Source organism: Leptodactylus fuscus, chromosome 3, assembly GCF_031893055.1.
Source record: "Leptodactylus fuscus isolate aLepFus1 chromosome 3, aLepFus1.hap2, whole genome shotgun sequence".
NCBI lineage: Eukaryota > Metazoa > Chordata > Amphibia > Anura > Leptodactylidae > Leptodactylus > Leptodactylus fuscus.
This window is the reverse complement of record NC_134267.1, coordinates 18,915,961-18,936,403: the sequence shown is the minus strand read 5'-3', so window position 1 is coordinate 18,936,403 and position 20,443 is coordinate 18,915,961. Positions and strand designations below refer to the sequence as shown.

Here is a 20,443-nt window from a genome sequence, read left to right as displayed (position 1 = left end):
CAATACAATTGCTGATAATTTTGTCCCCCCGTCAGTCTCCATACCTCTGTTTCTTATCTCCATTGGTGAGAGACTGTCAGATTTGTCTTCTATCTCTGCCAGGGCCCGCAGTTCTATAGGCAGCCCGTGGCAGTCCCACCCTGGTACGTAGCTCACTTTGTAGCCCCTCATCATGTGGAAACGATTTGTGATGTCCTTCAGGATCTGAAAAATATGTTAATATAAGAGATGAGATCAAGGCTGAGAGAAACCGAACATGGTCAATATAACGCTGGGTTCACACTAGCGTTCGGGTCTCCGCTTTCGGTTTCTGTCTTCTGCATGCAGAAGACGGAAACCTGTCATGCCGAGTCTGGCCAAGAGCGCTGGTCACGGTTTTATGCTCTCCGCGGCAAAACCGTTTTTTTTTAAATCGGACACAAAGTCCTGCATGTCCGACTCTGTGTCCGGTTAAAAAAAAAATGGCTTCGCCGTGGAGAGCATAAAACGCTCACGGCCGGACACTTTTCAAACCCAGTCAAACGAATGGGTTTGAGAAAATGCCTGCAGGTTTCCGCCTCCTGCCCAGATTTGGGCAGGAAACGGAAACCTGAAAGCGGAGACCCCGGGCGCAGATGTGAATGAGCCCTAACATGGCAGATACAAAGCATCACGTTGCAGGGTATAGTACGAAAGCAACACAGGCACAGCAGATAAAGTTCAGGATAATATTCCCTGGTACGCCATCACTGGGGGGGGGACCATGTGCATTGCCCTGCCCCTCTCCCTGCTATGAGTGACAGCTCCAGCACCCAATCAGGAGACCACTGGATATGTCAGAGGAGAAGGGTGGGGAACATTCAGTGCAGAGAGCCCTGGGCAGTGTACATGAAGAGGGCAGCTCCTGGATACTGGGGGGCAACTAATATGTGGGTTTTTCAGTCATAATAATAATTTTATTTATATAGCGCCAACATATTCCGCAGCGCTGTACAATTTGTAGGGTTCAGATACAGACAGAAAGATACATTACAAAGAAAGTCATTTCACACAATGGGACTGAGGGCCCTGCTCGCAAGAGCTTACAATCTATGAGGTAGAGGGGGTGACACAAGAGGTAGCAGGGGCGGCATTGCTTATACAGAGGTCAGACAATGTTGTAATAGAGGTGACTGTCATTACATAAACATAAGACTTTATGAGCCGTCACCAGTCGTGTCCTTTAACATGTGGATGGAGCTTGGACCTATAAAGTTAGCCTGAGATGGCATCATATCATGTGGGGTAATGTGGGAGCAGGGACAGAGGAGGGTTAAATTTTGAGAATTCTAATTATAGTACGGAAGGGTTTACGTTAGAAATTGTGATAGGCCTGTCTGATAAGATGTGTCTTTAGTTTGAAACTATAGAAATTGGGAGTTAATCTGATTGTCTGGGGTAGAGCATTCCAGAGAAGTGGTGCAGCTCGGGAGAAGTCTTGTATACGAGCATGGGAGGTTCTGATGATAGAGGATGTAAGTGTTAGGTCATTGAGTGAGCGGAGAACACGGGTTGGGCGGTAGACAGAGAAGAGGGAGGAAATGTAGGGAGGTGCAGCATTATGGAGAGCCTTGTGGAGGAGGGGGATAACTTTATATTTTATTCTATAGTGAATGGCACAGACCCGAGGCATCGTTGCAGCGTCTAGCCTGATAGATGAGCCTGGCCGCTGCATTCAGAATAGATTGTAGAGGGGAGAGTTTAGTGAGGGGAAGACCGATTAGTAAGGAGTTACAGAAGTCAAGGCGAGAATGAATCAGAGAGACAATAAGTGTCTTTAGTGCATCTCTGGTGAGGAAAGGGCGTATTCTGGAGATGTTTTTGAAGTGGAGGTGACATGAACGTGCGAGTGATTGGATATGAGGGGTGAAGGAAAGGTCTGCATCAAACATGACCCCGAGGCAGCGGGCCTACTGCCTAGGAGTTATAGTAAGGCCTGAGACTGCAATGGATATATCAGGGACAGATCTATTAGATGGTGGAAACAGCAGTAGTTCAGTCTTGGAGAGATTTAGTTTCAGATAGAGCGAGGACATGATATTAGAGACAGCAGAGAGACAGTCACTGGTGTTCTGTATGAGTGCAGGGGTGATGTCACGGGAAGATGTGTATAATTGGGTGTCATCAGCATAAAGATGGTACTGGAAGCCAAATCTGTTGATGGGGGGCCTAGGACCAAGCCCTGAGGAACCCCAACAGCAGGGGAAGGAGGGGAGGGAACAGAGCTTGAAAATGGTACACTGAAAGTGCGGTCTGAGAGATAAGAGGAGAACCAGGAGAGCGCAGGGTCATTGAGGCCAACTGAGCGGAGCATAGTGAGGAGGAGATGATGGTCAACAGTGTCAAAAGCAGCAGAGAGGTCCAGAAGAATAAAAAGAGAGAAGTCATGCAATTTGCATGACCTTCACCCTAGGTATTACACTGCTCTTGTGCACTATATAGCACTATCAATAGATTTCTTTAAAGGGATTACGTCATGAAACCTATTTACCCTCTATCCATAGGATAAATTGCTGATTGGTGGGATCCAGCCCCTGAGACCCCGACCAATCCTGAGAACGGGAAGTATTTTACACCCATTCTGAATGTAGTGTTGGATGCCAATAACCCCCCACCCGCTTTACTTTCACTAGGGGCAACGGAGATAACCCAAGTATAGGGGATACCTTCATAACTTGGTACAACCCCGCTAGGTAATATGGCACTGCTTATCTCTATGTAAAGTATATGATGAATAGGTCAAAAACCAATCAGATGGGTGTAGTAATACAGATCTCAGGACAGACCTGGCCACACACAACCAGTGAAGCTCTTACTTTATTTAGTGCATGTCCAACATGGGGGTCGCCATTCGCATAGGGGGGGCCGTCATGGAGACTGAATTCCTTCTTTGTTTTTCTTGCTTTTTGCCAGTTATAAAGCTCCAGGAACTTTGTCTCCTGTGATAAAGATACATGAAAACAATGGTAAGACACAAGGCGGCGCATACACAACACCCTGCTCCTGAGACCCCCTGTTATGAAGCCGCTGACGCTCCTACACTTTCCATCAACCCAGTGACGGCTGAGATCCTACGTCCCCATGTCTGCTGACTTCTACCCAAACTATTGCTCTACCCCTCAGCTACTTAGTCATTTATGTGCACCCTGAGCTTGTCCAGTATCTTGTTAGACCCCACTGTCAAAGTGCTCCTTGAGATCACACCTGTCCCAATGTCGCCAAAGCTACGCCCCCCCTAAGACCCCCCTCCCCCAATTCCTGTGCACTCTAAGTTCCCCAATCTTATCCCCATGCCCCTCCATTCTTCTGTTACAAGCTACAATATCCCCTGTACCATCCCTGTGCCCCCCACTGGCCTTGGGCGTGTCCTCTGGCGCTGTTCGGCCCTTCTCACTTGCCCTTCTGTCCACACCCCTTGTCCCTTTGTTCACCATTTGCCCCATCTACTCTGCCTGAACTATATTACCCCTTTGCCCACTGTTTCCCCCCCCTGTTACCCCTTTGCTTAGTTTGCCCCCTGCTCTCATCCCTTCTATTCTACCACTTGCCCACGCTATTATTATTTATTTATTTATATAGCACCATTAATTCCATGGTGCTTTACATTTGCACTATGTTGACCCTTTGCTCTAAGTTTGCCCCTGCCCTCACCCCTTTACTCACTGTTTGCCTGCACTATATTGACCCTGTGCCCTCACCCCTTTGCTTAGTTTGACCCCTGCCCTCACCCCTTCTATTCTGCCCTTGGCCCATGCTATTATGTCCCTTTGCTTAGTTTGCCCCCCTGCCCTCACCCCTTTGCCCTCATGCCTTCTATTCTACCCCTTGCCAGCACTATGTTGCCCCTTTGCTCACAATTTGCCCCTCTCCTCACTCCCTCCATTCTGCCCCTTTGCTCAGTTTGCCCCCTGCCCTCACCCCTTTGCTCACAGTTGCCCCCTCTCCTCACCCCTTCTATTCTGCCCCCTTCCTGCACAATGTTGCCCCTTTGCTCACAGTTGCCCCCTCTCCTCACTCCCTCCATTCTGCCCCTATTCTTAGTTTGCCCCCTCTCCTCACCCCTTCTATTCTGCCCCCTTCCTGCACAATGTTGCCCCTTTGCTCACAGTTGCCCCCTGCCCTCACCCCTCCATTCTGCCCCTTTGCTCACACTTGCCCCCTCTCCTCACCCCTTTGCTCACACTTGCCCCCTCTCCTCACCCCCTCCATTCTGACCCCTCCTGACCTCCTGCAGGCGCAGTTCGGTGCTGACAGTGTCCTCAGGATTCCGGCGTATAGGGAAGTCAGTGGCCGGGAGCAGGACGGTGTCCCGGTACTTGTTCTTCTGGCCGGGGCTCTCATTGCTGTTGCTGCTCAGCCCGGAGGCGGCTCTGCCTCTCCACAGATACCGGGCACCGGGCAGCCGGCGGCGGAGAGCGGTCAACATGATCCTGACAGAAACTACGGCGAGCGGAGAGGTGACAGAGACGGCGGCCGCCGAGGACCAAACAACCTCCAGAGCGCGTTCTCCCTGCACCGCCTGAGCCGTGACATTGAGGAGTCATCCAGGTGTCCGATCTATATCTATTGTGTGTTGTATCATTGGCCTGTGTATGGGAATGCATTAACGTGCCTTGTAATAATCTATAGCGGCAAATTGTGCATGAAAAGTCGCATGCGACATGCCTTTTGTATTATTAATATGATATACATGTATATATATATATATACTACATTACTGTCTACAGCTGCACAAAGAAGTAAAATAAAATAATAATCTGCAAAATGGCAGCAAAGACTGTCAGCAGTCGTAGTGACTGTCACCTGCGACACAATGGCTGTCTATGGGAGCAGTGTCGCAATGGACATTGACATGTGTATAAAGTCGCACAAGGTAGGATTTTCATGTCGCAGCACGTCACATGCGACACCCTAGCAATGAAGGTCTTTTTTGTGCAATTTTAGGTCTCACGACAAAGGTTCCTGTTCCAACCCTAACCTTTATACAGTTCAGACCTCCTGCACACGACCATAACGTGTGAGAATTTTCCGAACCATATTGCGGCTGCAAATTCCATCCTAACTATATGTCAAATGACCCAGAATTGCGTGATGCTATAAGATCAGGTCATTAGACCCGAGGTCAGAACAGGATTTAGGACTGTGAGATGGTACAGAAAATCTAGACGCATTATGGCCATGTAGATTTGGCTTTAGGGTTCAAAACATCCATTAGACACTAATAGGATACAGAACTTTAGCGGGGACCTTTCACCACCTCCAACAAGTCCAGTTCTTTACAGTTAACAATTGCCCCTCCACTGATTACGGCACAGTTGGAAATTTTTCTCTAGCCCCCATCATTCCTGAGCAATCACTGCAGGTAGTTTTGGTGCCTGATATGCTACTTAGATTCTGTACTGTCAGGAGGGCAGGGTCAGGCAGGAGTAGACAAGGGCTGAGACTGAGCTTTAACAGTAGCTGCTTCTGATTGGAGCTCTGAATCACATCTCCTGCCTGACACCCCCAACCTGACATTATAGAGATTAATCCCTTGGGCCCCGTTCGCACATGACTAGGGACCGCGTATTTTGGTCCTTATTCTGACGCGGGAAGCCGCGTCAGAATAGGACCAAAATGCGCCTGCCGTGACTGTCGCGGCTTCCGACAGTCGCGGCTTCCTGCTCTGGACTAGGCCCAATTGCATAAACCCAGTGTTTTTATGTAGCAGATTTTGCGTATTTTTATATATAGGTTGCACAATAGGCGTCGCCATGTATTCCTACCCATGGGTGGAGGCCCCGCGTTGCAGAAACGCAGAGTTTTTTCGTTGCAGATTTTGCTGCGATTTTTTGAGCCAAAGTCTTTCAAAGTTCTTTTTCAAGCCACACCTGACTTTGGCTCAAAAAATCGCAGCAAAATCTGCAACGAAAAAACTCTGCGTTTCTGCAACGCGGGGCCTCCACCCATGGGTAGGAATACATGGCGACGCCTATTGTGCAACCTGAGATCACAACGAATTGCATCATTCGTGACAGAGAATATGGTCAACATGAGGATGGCAAAAATAGGAGATGAGCGAATATACTCGATCAAATACCTCCGACGCATAGCTCCCGGCGCCAGGGAAGGTGCGAGGGGCATTAGAAATTCAATGCCCCGGAAGTGTTTATGCACCGGGAACTATGCAGCGGAGGTATTCGAACAAGTATATTCGCTCATCTCAGTCTGGAATTTTTGCAATCATCTTGTCGCAGTCTTGGCAGTGTGCAAACACATTCTCTTTCTTGATACCCCGCGATCTCTGGTCACATGATGTCGCGTAGCTCTAAGATGTTGTCTCACCATTACATATAAGTATACATTAGAATACATTGCCCCCACACAAGTTGCCCCCACTACCCTACCCTAATGTTCTGCAGCCTTTCCTTCTTTATCTCTTCCAGTATAGGCAGGCTTGCCGTTCAGGAGTCTGGGAAAGCTGGGCAATCATATCAATGTCACTATGAAATAGGATTCTTTACAACTCGCCAGAAGAGGACAACTGAAGGATTTATATTTACAGATGTAGCAGTTATACTGAACTTAATAAACCTAATAACATATATACATATATATATATATATATATATATATATATATACTGTATATATATATATATATATCCTTTAATAATATGTAACACTGTAACGCATACTCGTATAATTCTGTGAATTATGTGATAATACATTATTGTCCGTTATCCGGTTCTTATATCAGGACAGTCATTGTGCATAGTCACAGAAGATCGATAGGATTTATGTAACAGATGAACAAGGCAGCAAATCGGAAGTCTCTAGGACCCAGGAGGAACCCGTCTGATATAGGAAGTACATTGTACCCTGTGAGCAATGCTCTGCAGACCTCTGCAGTTACTGACAGTCACTGCTGTGTGTAACGTCCGCCGTGCAGGTAAGTGGCCTCCTATGGGGGTTATGAGACAGAGTCAAATGTGTACAAGTGTTTGTGGTGTCTTATATTGTTACAGATTTTGCTCTTTTTGTATCATAGATTGGATACATTAAAAAGCAGAATCCGCTTTTAGGCTGGAATCACACATGCAGTTTTTGATGCAGTATTTTGAGCCAAAGTCGGCAGTGGAAACAGAAGTAGTTCCTTTCTAGTTCTCATTACTTTTATATTTACTTGTGTTTTTGGCTCAAAAACTGCACCAAAAACCGAATGTGTGATTCTAGCCCTAGAAAGGGTCAGTGGGTAACATCAGGGACGGTCCATGTCTGAGCTCAGACCAGCACTGATCCCTGGAGAAAGGGGGCTCCGGTTATGAGGGTCTCGGGCACAGATCTGTAACTCTATAGGCCAGAAGATGCCATAAGTATCAATGCACTTTGTGATTCAGGTTACTGCACTCTCTGTACATTGCTACAGCCCCTTCTTATTAGGTGGGTCTTGGTTCAAGGAACCCAACTCTAGGACCCCAAAGCGGGTGTCACTGCTGACCCCTTTCTTACCTGGTGATGCAATCAATGGCCACCACATCCAGGCACGGAATGAATGGAAAGATGGCCGCACGTGTGTGTAGTTGTCCGGAAGTCCGCGCTAAGTACAATCTCCAAGAGTTACTTGGACTCCCCACCACACACTAAGACACTACTTACCACTATGGGGGGTCGGACCTGTAGGGGCACTTAGGGGATACTATAGTGTGTGGGACCTGGGGGGAACTATATAATGTGGGGGGCACTTAGGGGATGCTATAGTGTTTGAGACCTGGGGGGGCACTATTCAATGCGGGGGGCACTTAGGGGATACTATAGTGTGTGGGACCTGGGGGGTATTATACAATGTGGGGGCACGTAGGGATACTATATAGAGATGAACAAGTAGTATTTGATCGAATACCAAAGGAGAATGCGTGTAAGCGGCCGAACACCAACGGATTAAGCGCATTGAATATTCACTGCGCTTAACCCCTTGGTGTTCGGCCGCTTACACGCATTCCTATGGGAGCGAGGTATTCGATCGAATACTACTTGCTCATCTCTAATACTATAGTGTGTGGGACCTGGGGGGCATTATACAATGTGGGGGCACGTAGGGAATACTATAGTTTGTGGGTTAATTTTTTTCCCCCCATGAACTTCCTTTGTGGAAATCTGTGTACGCCCCTGGTCAGGATTTCTATAGATGCCACCTTACAGATTAGTCCCAGCGGCCTTGTACTTGTACTTGAGGCCTTGAGCTGTGTTCACATTCAGTTGTTGCACATGTTGCGTGTATGTGTTTATATACACTGTTTAGTGCGGTTTGGTAGTCAGTTGTCAGTATATACCAGCACCTGCTCCTGGCATTACACATATCCAGTTTCTTGCTATTGATTTCCTATTTGCACAACTCATGACTCAGGTTTCTTTATAAGATGGAGTAAAGGTGACGGCAAACAATGCGACCTGCAGATTAGAATCCAGGGCTGTGAATGGGCTTCAGGTCACTGTAGTTTACGCCTGGGTTCACACAGGGAGAGCTGGGGGATAATGATGTGGATAAAAAATGGTTCATTGGTATGAGGTGCGATTTCAGGGGAGTATTTACAGGCGTAGATGACCTCGTGTTTATGTTGCCCGTGGTTGGATTTGCATTCAGAGTTTATTGGGTGCACTAAGACTAGGTCAGAGGCTGTGACTAAGGACTCCACCATGACTTCTCTTATCTAGACCTTGCTCTCCTATCCCCCAGCCTGATGAAGGACACCTTCTTGTCTGCACCTTTGCCCCGTTGATGACTTGCTGTCCCTGTCCTATATGGCCGGGTCTGTACACGATCATTGATAGCTATTTGCACTATTATGGTCACTAATATTTTCTCTCTTGTATATCCCTTGTCAGCCTACACAATGTCTTCATCTCCAATTTTATTAGCGAGGTTGGTGGCCACGGCCTACTCTGTGGCCGATAAAGCGGCGTCAGTGGTCAGAAATGTCATGAGCGGCGGAGACCTGGGCATAGTGGAAAAGGTAAATGTATTACAGGTATCCTTGTGGTTATGGACCCGAGGGTCTACGAGGACACAAGTGATGATCTAATATGTCTATGTTCCAGACTGGTGCCAATGACCTGCAGACAGCAGCCGATCGCCTGGCACAGCAGAGTATCTGCGCCTCTCTGGCAAGGAAGTTTCCCAAGTTAACCATCATAGGCGAGGAGGTGAGGCCACTTACTGGACAAAGACTCAAGTGTCTTAAGCTGAAATGTTCTTGCATGGGGCAATAAACCCACAATTTCCTATGGAGTGTTTTTTTTTTCTACAAATTTTTTACTCTAATATATAGTGTATATATTTGTATCATCTTTTGCTTTTCTTCTGCTGTGCAGGATTTACCCTCTGAAGAAATATCGGAGGACCTGATCGAGAAGGGACAGTCAGAAGAAATCCTGAAGGTCGAGTTTCCATCGCAGTACAGCAACATCAAAGAAGAAGAGGTACTCCGCTGTGACCATCACATCGCCATTGTTGTATACATTGGTTCTTTATAGCTTATCATTCTTTCCTTCCGACAGTAGTTGTTTGTGTTCATTTGCTGCCTTTCTTCTGAGATGCAGTGTAAAGTATGGTGGGCTGCGGAATAACAGGAGCCGCTACTGAGGCACACGTGGTACTTACTGACTGCCATCAGACTTGCTAGTGAACACATAGAGAATAGAGCCAAAAACAAGCAGCCAGATTGTTATCTCTGCTATTGAAGGAATTAGACCTAGGACAAGGCTTAGAGAGGTTATCTATCTATCTATCTATCTATCTATCTATCTATCTATCTATCTATCTATCTATCTCCTATATATCTATCTTCTATCTATCATCTGTCTATCTTTCTATCTATCTTTCTATCTATCTATCTCCTATCTATCTATCTATCTATCTATCTATCTATCTATCTCCTATCTATCTATCTATCTATCTATCTATCTATCTATCTATCTATCTCCTATCTATCTATCTATCTATCTATCTATCTATCTATCTATCTCCTATCTATCTATCTATCTATCTATCTATCTATCTATCTATCTCATATCTATCTACTATCTATCTATCTCCTATCTATCTATCTATCTATCTATCTATCTATCTATCTATCTATCTATCTATCTATCTCCTATCTATCTATCTATCTATCTATCTCATATCTATCTACTATCTATCTATCTATCTATCTATCTATCTATCTATCTCCTATCTATCTATCTATCTATCTATCTATCTATCTATCTATCTATCTCCTATCTATCTATCTATCTATCTATCTATCTATCTATCTATCTATCTATCTATCTATCTCCTATATATCTATCTTCTATCTATCATCTGTCTATCTTTCTATCTATCTTTCTATCTATCTATCTCCTATCTATCTATCTATCTATCTATCTATCTATCTATCTCCTATCTATCTATCTATCTATCTATCTATCTATCTATCTATCTATCTATCTATCCATCTATCTCATATCTATCTACTATCTATCTATCTATCTATCTATCTATCTATCTATCTATCTATCTCCTATCCATCTATCTATCTATCTATCTATCTATCTATCTATCTATCTATATATTATATATCATATCTGATAGTCTGTCACTCCTGATTTTAAATCGGTCTCAAACCAAAACTGTCTCAGTTGCGCTTACCAACCAATCACAGCTTAGCTTTTATTTTATATCCTGCTCCTAAAATATGAAAGCTACTCTGTGATTGGTTACTATGGGCAACTAAGACAATTTTCCGCCTTCATGTGTTGAAATGGTGGTCACACAGACAGGAAGTCAGGCCGTTACTAGGCAACCAAAAGTCGCACTTCCTGTAGATGGCCGTAGACACCATATAATGGTCAGCTGGTGGCTGCCGTAGATTTCAGTGATATTTATTGACCATTTATTAAAGAATAAATTGACTTCAGTGAGAGCAGAACTGCAAGTACGGTGCTGGCAAACATATAGGACATGGCGCCATCTTCTTCCAACTCACAGTATATAGTATGAGTGACCCCAAACAGCTGACCCATACAGAGACTATAAATAAAAATAATTCCTGGACCACCCCTTTAATAAATTCCCCCCTCTGAGGTTGCCCGCCTCTCAGCTAGCATGTATGGCCACCTTTTCTACCATGAGCCAAATCTACCTGAAAAATCAATATTCATTGATCAGCTTTTATAGCCATAGTAATGATAGCGGATCAATCCTTACAGATCCCATTGTCCTTGAGCACATTGCCTGACGGGGTTAAATATCCCATGACGCCTGTTCATATGGACAAATCCATATCCTATCATTTCCTGCAGATAAACCGTGATAAGCAATACAAGGGAATCTGCGCGCGCATCGATCTTATAGTAATGTGCAGAACTTACTGACCTGTTCCCCATCATGGTGACCGTCCATGTCCGCTCTCCTATCAATCTAAATACATCCAGGGTTCTGTTCTGCTCCGGTTTTCCAAATCCCTTATATAAACACGGCGTTAAGGGGGTTTTCTGGGATTAAAAAAGGCCTAACAGGAAGTTGATAGAACTTTAATGCAATGAGAAAACTTAACCGAAATATAGTACAGGTGACTATAAGAAACCTTAAGATTTCTCTTACTTTAGAAATGTCTTTCCTTCTCCATTTCTATGGCTACTCTCATCCTTCCCTTCACTCCTCTCAGGTTCTCTAATAGCATTCTTAGGGCTCATTCCCACGGAGTAACGCTCCGCTCATCCTGACACGTAAACCCGTGTCATAGTCAGCGCTTCAAAATAGAATCCCATTGACTTCAATGGGTTCCGCCTTACGCGCGCTACACATTGAAATCAATCGGAGGCTTTTTAACCCATTGATTTCAATGTGTTACGCGCGTTAAATGGAACCCATTGGAGTCAATGGGATTCTGTTCTGCAGCGCTCACTCTGACACGTGTTACTCCGTGGGAACGAGCCCTTATACATATCAGGCCTCACACACAGAAGTCTATGGAGCGGAGAGGAGGAGGCTGCTGCTTACTAGTACAATAGAAGATAACACCTCTATAGATAACACTACTGAGCCCTCATGACACCCACTACCATGACTAGGCTGTAAAGCATGTCACTACAATGCATATGTAGCCTGTCCTGATGAGAATCCATCACGTGGCCCTATTACATGACAGATTTGGCGCCTTCTGTCCTCCCAGTGCTGACACTTACAATGATATACATGTCTTATGATGACGTCACCAGTACACATGGATATATATAGTGAATGTAATGCACGTATCTCTTTTTTCTTCCTAAGTTGGTGGTCTGGGTAGACCCTCTGGATGGCACTAAGGAATATACAGAAGGTTGGTTCCAACTTCTCATATGATACTGAATCTTTGTGTAATGAAATCTGTACATCTAAAGTAGTATTTACTTTGTGTATTAATTCCTAATACGTGCAAATTATGGTGCGACCGCAAGAATACAGGGCCAGGCGAGGTTTCGGCATCTCTCTCTGGTCCTCTCACTCTTGCATAGCACAGGCAAAGCAGCCAATGGAGAAGTATTGGCCCTGTAGATTCTACATATCTGAATACAATATTTCCATTCACTGATAATGCTGCAATACATTGTTATTCATGGACCGCAGTATATAAATCCCTGTCCCCCACTGAGACCCCAGTGATCACCTGGTACAGTTACTCTGCAGCGCCACCACAGGAGACCTGAAGCATTACACAGTGTCCTTTTAAATCAATAGGTTGTCTATGTAAGGTCAGGTCCTCCAGAGCAAGAGACCCCTACCCCTCTATTTCCTTAGAATCCCTAATATGGTGTGTGGATTTTCTAAACTGGATGACTCCCTATCAGTCAGTGCATTTGAAGTCATGAACCTTGTGTCTGCAGGTCTCCTGGATCATGTCACTGTTCTTATTGGGATCGCGTATGAAGGAAAAGCGATTGCCGGAGTGATAAACCAGCCCTTCTATAACTACCAGGTAACTTGCAATATGTCATAATCCAGCATCATCAGGCGAATGTGAAGAGCGCCATATGGAATGCAATCCGAAGCGGCTTTCAGGTTTACCTGTCCACTCCCTCTTTCCCTGATCTCATTATAGTAAAGCCAGACCCCATAGCTTGAGATCGATGAAGGAGGGAGGGGACGGGGAAACCTGGGGGTGGGGTGATCTGGGACGCTGAACGCTGCTTTGGGTCACGTAGTGTAGTGGTCGGAAACCTCAGGTCCATCATCTGCAATAACCCAGGACAGGTAAGTAAATTGCCAATTCCCGGACGACACCTTTAACTATTTTGCAGACACAGTGGTTGGGGTACAAGTAGTAGGTGCTGGTCTGGGGTACATACCTAACGTATGACCAGCACATAATATGATAATATGAGCTAAAAACCAACCTAAATAATACAATATTCAGTGTGCAAATAAATGAAATGTTTTACATGGCAGTAATAACTACGATCACTGCGCCGGCTACTACCTGCACCATTACAGGGGCCCCGGCATATAAACACACCCGGCAGCGCCTGGGTCCATCATGGTGACTTATCAGCTGTGTGCACAGGGCAGGTCCTGCAGCTTTTCTTCTCAGATATGGTGTTTCCCTGTTATCTGAATGCCATCTATACAGGGAGAGCAGGATAAGTGGCCGTCAGTCACCACTTATTGTGTAGATCCCAGCAACATTACCAGGATCCTCCGAGGACACAAATGACATTTCGGTCCAAACAGGAGGGGTTTCTGTCCATATATCTTACCAATATTAGGGAGATACCTGGGAACAAAAAGTGCACTCATAGTGCAATATGCAAAGTTTTTTTGCCTTATGCCCCACCCATTTGTAAAGGATATATAGCTGATGATATGTTACATATAGAACATATAAAAGAGAATAAAGAACATTCACCAGACTCCTCCATATACAGGCCCAAGACCAGACACCTATGTATTCAGACATGTCTGTGCAGACCCCAACCCAGATCCCCTATATTCAGACTGAGCTTTTATGTAGATATCAGATCAGTTTAGACCATCCTGATATACAAATGCAAAGACCAGCTCTTATGCAGACCCCCACCAGACCAGCTTTGTGTGCCGATCCCCAAATCAGAATGTCCTTGCCTATTGACCACAAACCAGGCCCCCATATATACAAACCCCAGACCAGACCCACTTACGTACAGACTCTAAACCACATCCCTTGTGTACAAACCCCAAACTAGACCCTCTTGTACACAGACTCCAAACTGCACCCTTGTATACAAACCCCTGACCCCCCTGTATACAGAGTACAAACCACACTTCCTGTATATAAACTCCAGACCCCCCTGTATACAGAGTACAAACCACACCTCCTGTATAGAAACCCCAGACAAGATCCTTCTATATACAGGCTCCAAACCGCACCCCCTGTTATAAACACCTCGGACTAGACCACCTGTATATAGACTCCAAACCATACCCCTTGTATACAAACGCCAAACTACCCTGTATACAACTTCTTAGTTCTCCCCATTTCTGCAGACCATATCCTGATGGCTGTCTCCATGTGCCCTGGATTGGAGAGAAGGGCAGAAGAGGTCCGTATGATTTAATGTCACTGGGTACATGGAAGATTTGCCATCCAGGAGTGACCAGTTTGGGCCGTATGGAGATCATAGATGGTATATAACACCACGTTTCCCATGTAAGATATGCCGAATAATGTGCAAGGGCCAGAATCTTCCCTATTGATAGTGTCTGGTTCCCGGGGTGAATAATGGAGGGAGTGAGGTCTTCTTGTTGCTTCCCAAGGTTTACCTTCTATTCTACAACTTGCCATATCTTTTCAGGCTGGGGACAACGCCGTATTGGGAAGAACTATTTGGGGCGTCTTGGGCATTGGATCATTTGGTTTTGAGTTAAAGGAAGTCCCTGAAGGTCAGCACATAGTCACCACGACCAGATCGCACAGCAGCAAGCTGGTGAATGACTGCATCGCTGCCATCTACCCTGATAAAGTAGTGCGTGTAGGGGGTGCCGGAAATAAGGTGAGTCTCTAAGACCCCCTCTATGAGCCAGTGCATACTGCAGTGTAAATAGCTAAACTTACCATTCAGGGGTGTAGGACAGCAGTGTGGCATATTCTCATAGACTTGTAATGGAAGTCAGTGGTTTTACCCAGCTTTCGCAGAAGCTCCTGATGGTCGAGGACGACCTGTGGACATATGTATGATACTCTCTATCTGTTGCAGATCATTCAGCTGATAGAAGGTCAGGCCTCTGCCTATGTGTTTGCCAGTCCTGGGTGCAAAAAGTGGGACACGTGTGCTCCGGAGGCGATCCTGCATGCAGTGGGAGGTAAGCAAACAGGGACCCTCACTCCTAACACACCCAGAGCCTCTGCATTGTCGGGTGTTGAATTATTGAAGTAGAGACTAACTATGCCTCCCCTATATGCAAGCCAAACCCTAAACCACCTGGTATGACATGGGCACAGCAAGGGGTGCCTCATACTAACAGTCACAGGACGCAGCGCCACCTACTGGATCCACAGCAGACCAGATTTTACCCCCTCCTTTCTATCATCTACCATCCCTTCCAAAAGCCATAATTTTTCTATTTGTCCATTCCCAGAGCTGTACGAGGGCTTATTTTTTGCGGAACAGATTGTACTTCATAATGGTACCATTTAATATTCTGTACAATATACTGGGAACTGTCAGGACTCAAGGAGGTGGCTGGGGAAGGTAAAAAACAACAACAACAAAAAATCATGCTTACCTGTCCCCAGTTCTCCGGTCTCCACCGCTGCTGTCTGCTCCAGCGTGCCGTGCCTTTGCCAACAGAAGTCTGGTGCCGCACATGACTGCTGAGGCCAAGGGACCGGGGACCTCATTCACATATTTTTTTTCTTTTGCTTTTCACCTTCCGCGGTCTCCTCCCTGAGCCCTGAAATTCATGGACAACCCCTTTAAGAAATATACCTGAAAGGAAGTCACCATATTGTGACTTCCGTAACTTTCTTATCTTTCTATATATTGGTGTGAGGGTGTTTTTTTTTTTTTTGTTGTACTTTTTATATACGCCACTGTGGGGAACGTTTGCTTTGATCACGTCACATTTCTATATAGGCCTCAGGCCCGTCCTCTTATAATGCCTGAGCTTTCACAACTATACTAAACCTTTGTCTTTCCTAGGTAAACTCACTGATATCCATGGCAATGCATTTGACTACCACAAAGACGTGAAGCACATGAACTCGGCCGGGGTCCTGGCAGCTTTGCGCAATTTTGACTATTACGCCTCTCGGGTACCCGAATCTGTCAAACAAGCTCTGGTGCCCTAAGTGTGAAAGCTGTCGTGTCTTCACTAGTTGTGGCAGCATCACAAGTGATCAGGTGATGCATTGTCTAGGAGCGGTTCTGCGAATAAAGAGGATACCAGGGCTGGCGGTTATGGCCCAAATCAAAACCGTGATCAATCGAACATTTTATATCAATTACAATTAATGAATGGTTATTACATATAGGACACTCCCCTTTTTATATGCCGTGCCCCTATTTATCCGCCACGCCATGCCGCTGAAGTTTGGTTATCCACGTATCGTTGATCCGCATTGGTTAGCGCACAGCTAGTGACATATCCTTTAGCCATTGGCAATGTCAGACCGGATGGTCTGGGTGCAAAATAATTAAAATAATCCATGTCTGTAAATCACGTCCACACATTGTGATTTTTGGTTTCGGTAATTTTTCGATTAATTGCCAAGCCCTAGAGGATATTCTAGGTTATCTGTCCTAGGTTGTTTTCTCTAGGTTATCTGCCTTAGGTTACTGGCTACAACTCGGGGCTCTCTAGTTATTGCAAAACTACAACTCCTAGCAAGCCCTGACAGCTTGTGGCCCAGTGTCCTAGCTGGACATTTCAAAGCTGTGTCCTCAGGTTGCAGGTCACTGAATGTTTTTGTCCAGTCCAGGCCATGCAGGGTTACACTTTTATACATAGTATGTGATTTTTTTTTTTTTTTGTAAATTTTTTTTTCCAAGGGACCAATCATTAAAAATTCAATAAGCAGATTGTTGCCTGTGTTTTTTTACATTGTGATATCTGATTTCTAATAAAAGGAAGTAAAATAAGTTAATACAGTGTATAATGATATGACACTTCCACTTTAAATCCATAGCATAATGACCACAAGTTCAGGAGTGTAGGTTAAGGGGTGCAAAGGTAACAGCTGAATGTGCGCCCTGGTCCCAAAAGGGTCCCAAAGACTTATTTACTATATTAGGAGACATCAGTATAACACATGGTAGATGGGCCTGAAATGCAGATTTTGTATTAGAGTCCAGGAGTTATACCATAGATGACTTATCCTTAGGACAGATCATAAATTAAAGACTGGTAGGGATCCAACACCCAAGACCCCAACCGCTTAGCTGCAGCATCTTCAGTACTCAACATGCACAGCGCTGCACATTGTATGGTGGCAGTGCTTGGTATCATACCTTTGCCCCTTTCACTTGATTGGGACTGAGCGATGATCTGTCACTCCAGGGGCGCAGCCTTATTACTAGAACTTGGTCACCAAAAGTTGAAAGTGATGACTCCAGAATGGGCTGCATTACCAAGAATGGCCACTTGATGGCACATTCTACTTTATAAATTCCTCAAGGGCACCACTAACACATTGGACCTCTGCTAGCCGGATTCGGTCACAAAGCCTGCACCACTGGCTCAGACCAGGCCCAATACTGTCCTATGAGGCTTTGTATATAACTGTATCCTCCTATGACAGTATGTGCCGTCTGAGTCCACATAGAAGAATTTTAGCTGCTGTCAATGAGTATATTCCTCTATAGTAGAGCTGTGCCAGGAAAATAAAGATATAGATCCGATCTCTCAGTAAAGAACAATTCGGCAACATCTTTCCTTAAATCTCTACATTTTGTGGCTCCTCTGTTATTCCTCTAGGAAATGTATAAATAAATTGATGTCATCATTCCATTTCCACCGACACACCCCATTGGCAAGGTTCAGTTGACAATTTATCCATATATTTCCTAGAAGAGTAATAGAGGAACAGCAAAATGCAGAGTTTCAGATCTTGTGACATTGGGTTTATAGGAACATGGCAGGTGTTTAGGGCCATTGAAGTGATGCTTTACATATCATACCTCCCAACCGTCCTGAATTCAGTGGGATAGTCCCAGATTTTGGGTGCTGTCCCAGGTGTAGGCAGTATGGTTCGGTTCAGTACAAGGGGGAAGCAGGGAGCTATGTACTTCTCCAAGCCATGGAGAGATAAGAACAAGGCGAAGTGGGTATTACATTTCTTTTGTGCATTTTACTGCGGGGGGCATTATACTGTGCAGGGGGCTACCGGTACAACGAGGAGGCATTATAATAATAAATTTTATTTATATAGCGCCAACATATTCCGTAGCGCTGTACAATTTGTAGGGTTCAAATACAGACAGAAAGATACATTACAAAGAAAGTCATTTCACACAATGGGACTGAGGGCCCTGCTCGCAAGAGCTTACAATCTATGAGGTAGAGGGGGTGACACAAGAGGTAGCAGGGGCGGCATTGCTTATACAGAGGTCAGACGCTTTTGTAATAGAGGTGACTGTCATTACACAAATATAAAACTTTATGAGCCGTCAACAGTCATGTCCTTTAACAAGTGGATGGAGCTTGGACAGATACAGTTATCCTGAGATGACATCATATCATGTGGGGTAATGTGGGAGCGGGGACAGAGGAGGGTTAAGGGTTTACGTTAGACATTGTGATAGGCCTGTCTGAAAAGATGCGTCTTTAGTTTGCGTTTGAAGCTGTAGAAATTGGGAGTTAATCTGATTGTCCGGGGTAGAGCATTCCAGAGAAGTGGTGCAGCTCGGGAGAAGTCTTGTATACGAGCGTGGGAGGTTCTGATAATTGTGCAGGGGGCTACAAAGAGGGGCATTACAGTGTGTAGGGACAACAAGAAGGGGCATTATACCGTAAGGGAGACATAAGGAGAGGACTCTATGGCAGCTACAGAGGGACATTACAGTGTATAGGAGCCACAAGAAGGCATTACACTGTGTAGGGGCCACAAGGAGGGGATGTTTTACTATGTAGGGGTCACAGTGAGACATTAAACTGTTTGGGGGGCTACAAATAGAAGGCATTATACTGTGCAGGGCTACAAGGGGATATAAGGAGAGGACATTGTACCGTGTGGGTGCCGTAAAGAAAGGTTATACTGTATGGGGGCCATGAGAAGAGGACAGTATACTGTGTGGAGACAACAAGGAGACATTATAATGTGGAGGAACCGCAATAAGGAGCCATTATATTGTGTAGGGGCCACAAGGAGGGGACGTTTTACTATGTAGGTGTTGGGGGAACTCAAGACCCCCTGGGTTATGTTTGTCGTAGGCCTAATTGAGAAAGAGGAAGTTACGAGCGCTCGGGTGACACACACAACAGACACAGCTGTCAGTTATTCAAGTGCCACACTTTATTGTACAGTATCTCAAGTATATATAGTCACAGACAAGCAGCAAGGCATATGATCTTATTACGTCATGTCACAAGGCAGGCTGAGGCTAAAAAGCCTTTGTCTTCCATCTTGCTGCTTAACAGACAATTTTAAGCTATAAGAAGCTAATGATTTGTGCTGATAATCAGTTTCAGTTCTCTCTTTCACCCTTGTGATTTTGAACTGCAAGCCATGTATTTTCCAAAAGATATTTTAACCCTTCACATAGGGGTCACAAGGAGACATTAAACTGTGTGAGGGGCTACAAAGAGAAGGCATTATACTGTGCGGGGATATAAGGAGAGGACATTGCACCGTGTGGGTGCCACAAACAAAAGTTAGGGTGCATGCACACTACGTAACGCCGGGCGTGTATGAGAGCCGTACACGCCGGCGTTACAGCAGGGCTGCCGAACACTTCCCATTCACTTCAATGGGAGCGCTCGTAAACGCCGCTGTTACGAGCGCTCCCATTAAAGTGAATGGGAAGTGTTCGGCAGCCCTGCTGTAACGCCGGCGTGTACGGCTCTCATACACGCCCGGCGTTACGTAGTGTGCATGCACCCTTATACTGTATGGGGGCCACGAGAAGAGGACAGTATACTGTGCGGAGACAACAAGAGGACATTATAATGTGTGAGAACCGCAATGAGGAGCCATTATACTGTGTAGGGGGCCATAAATGGACATTATACCGTATGGGGGCCACTGGCTCGACTTTACAGTATGTTAGGGCTGCTCGAGGATGTTATACTGTCTGTGGAGAGGCACAAGCTGTACTGATAGGTTTCTATGGGTAAAAAAGACAGTTTTACTTTTAGACAATTTTCATAAATCTCCCCCTTTAATAAAAAATTATATATATACACACAGCACTTTGGCTTAACCATGGAGACATATATAGTGGTCTTAACA

General features: G+C 45.3%; 2 protein-coding genes across 2 annotated transcripts in view; one reads left to right on the top strand and one right to left on the bottom strand.

Moving 5' to 3' along the window:
* IARS2 (isoleucyl-tRNA synthetase 2, mitochondrial) overlaps window positions 1–4,459 on the bottom strand; it is a 33,740-nt gene extending 29,281 nt beyond the window's left edge. The window contains exons 1-3 of the mRNA XM_075267104.1: window positions 4,244–4,459; window positions 2,835–2,957; window positions 45–204 (exon numbers count right to left, since the gene is read on the bottom strand). Coding sequence (XP_075123205.1) covers window positions 45–204; window positions 2,835–2,957; window positions 4,244–4,444 — 484 coding nt within the window. The 5' untranslated portion in view covers window positions 4,445–4,459. The remainder of the gene's footprint in view (window positions 1–44; window positions 205–2,834; window positions 2,958–4,243) is intronic.
* Window positions 4,460–4,525: 66 nt separating this feature from the next.
* BPNT1 (3'(2'), 5'-bisphosphate nucleotidase 1) lies at window positions 4,526–17,040 on the top strand. The gene is made up of 10 exons (XM_075266497.1): window positions 4,526–4,566; window positions 6,757–6,948; window positions 8,883–9,010; window positions 9,096–9,200; window positions 9,369–9,476; window positions 12,313–12,361; window positions 12,906–12,997; window positions 14,850–15,047; window positions 15,252–15,357; window positions 16,197–17,040. The coding sequence occupies exons 2-10, from the start codon at window positions 6,888–6,890 to the stop codon at window positions 16,343–16,345; spliced, it is 996 nt and encodes a 331-aa protein (XP_075122598.1). The 5' UTR covers window positions 4,526–4,566; window positions 6,757–6,887; the 3' UTR covers window positions 16,346–17,040.
* Window positions 17,041–20,443: the final 3,403 nt, after the last annotated feature.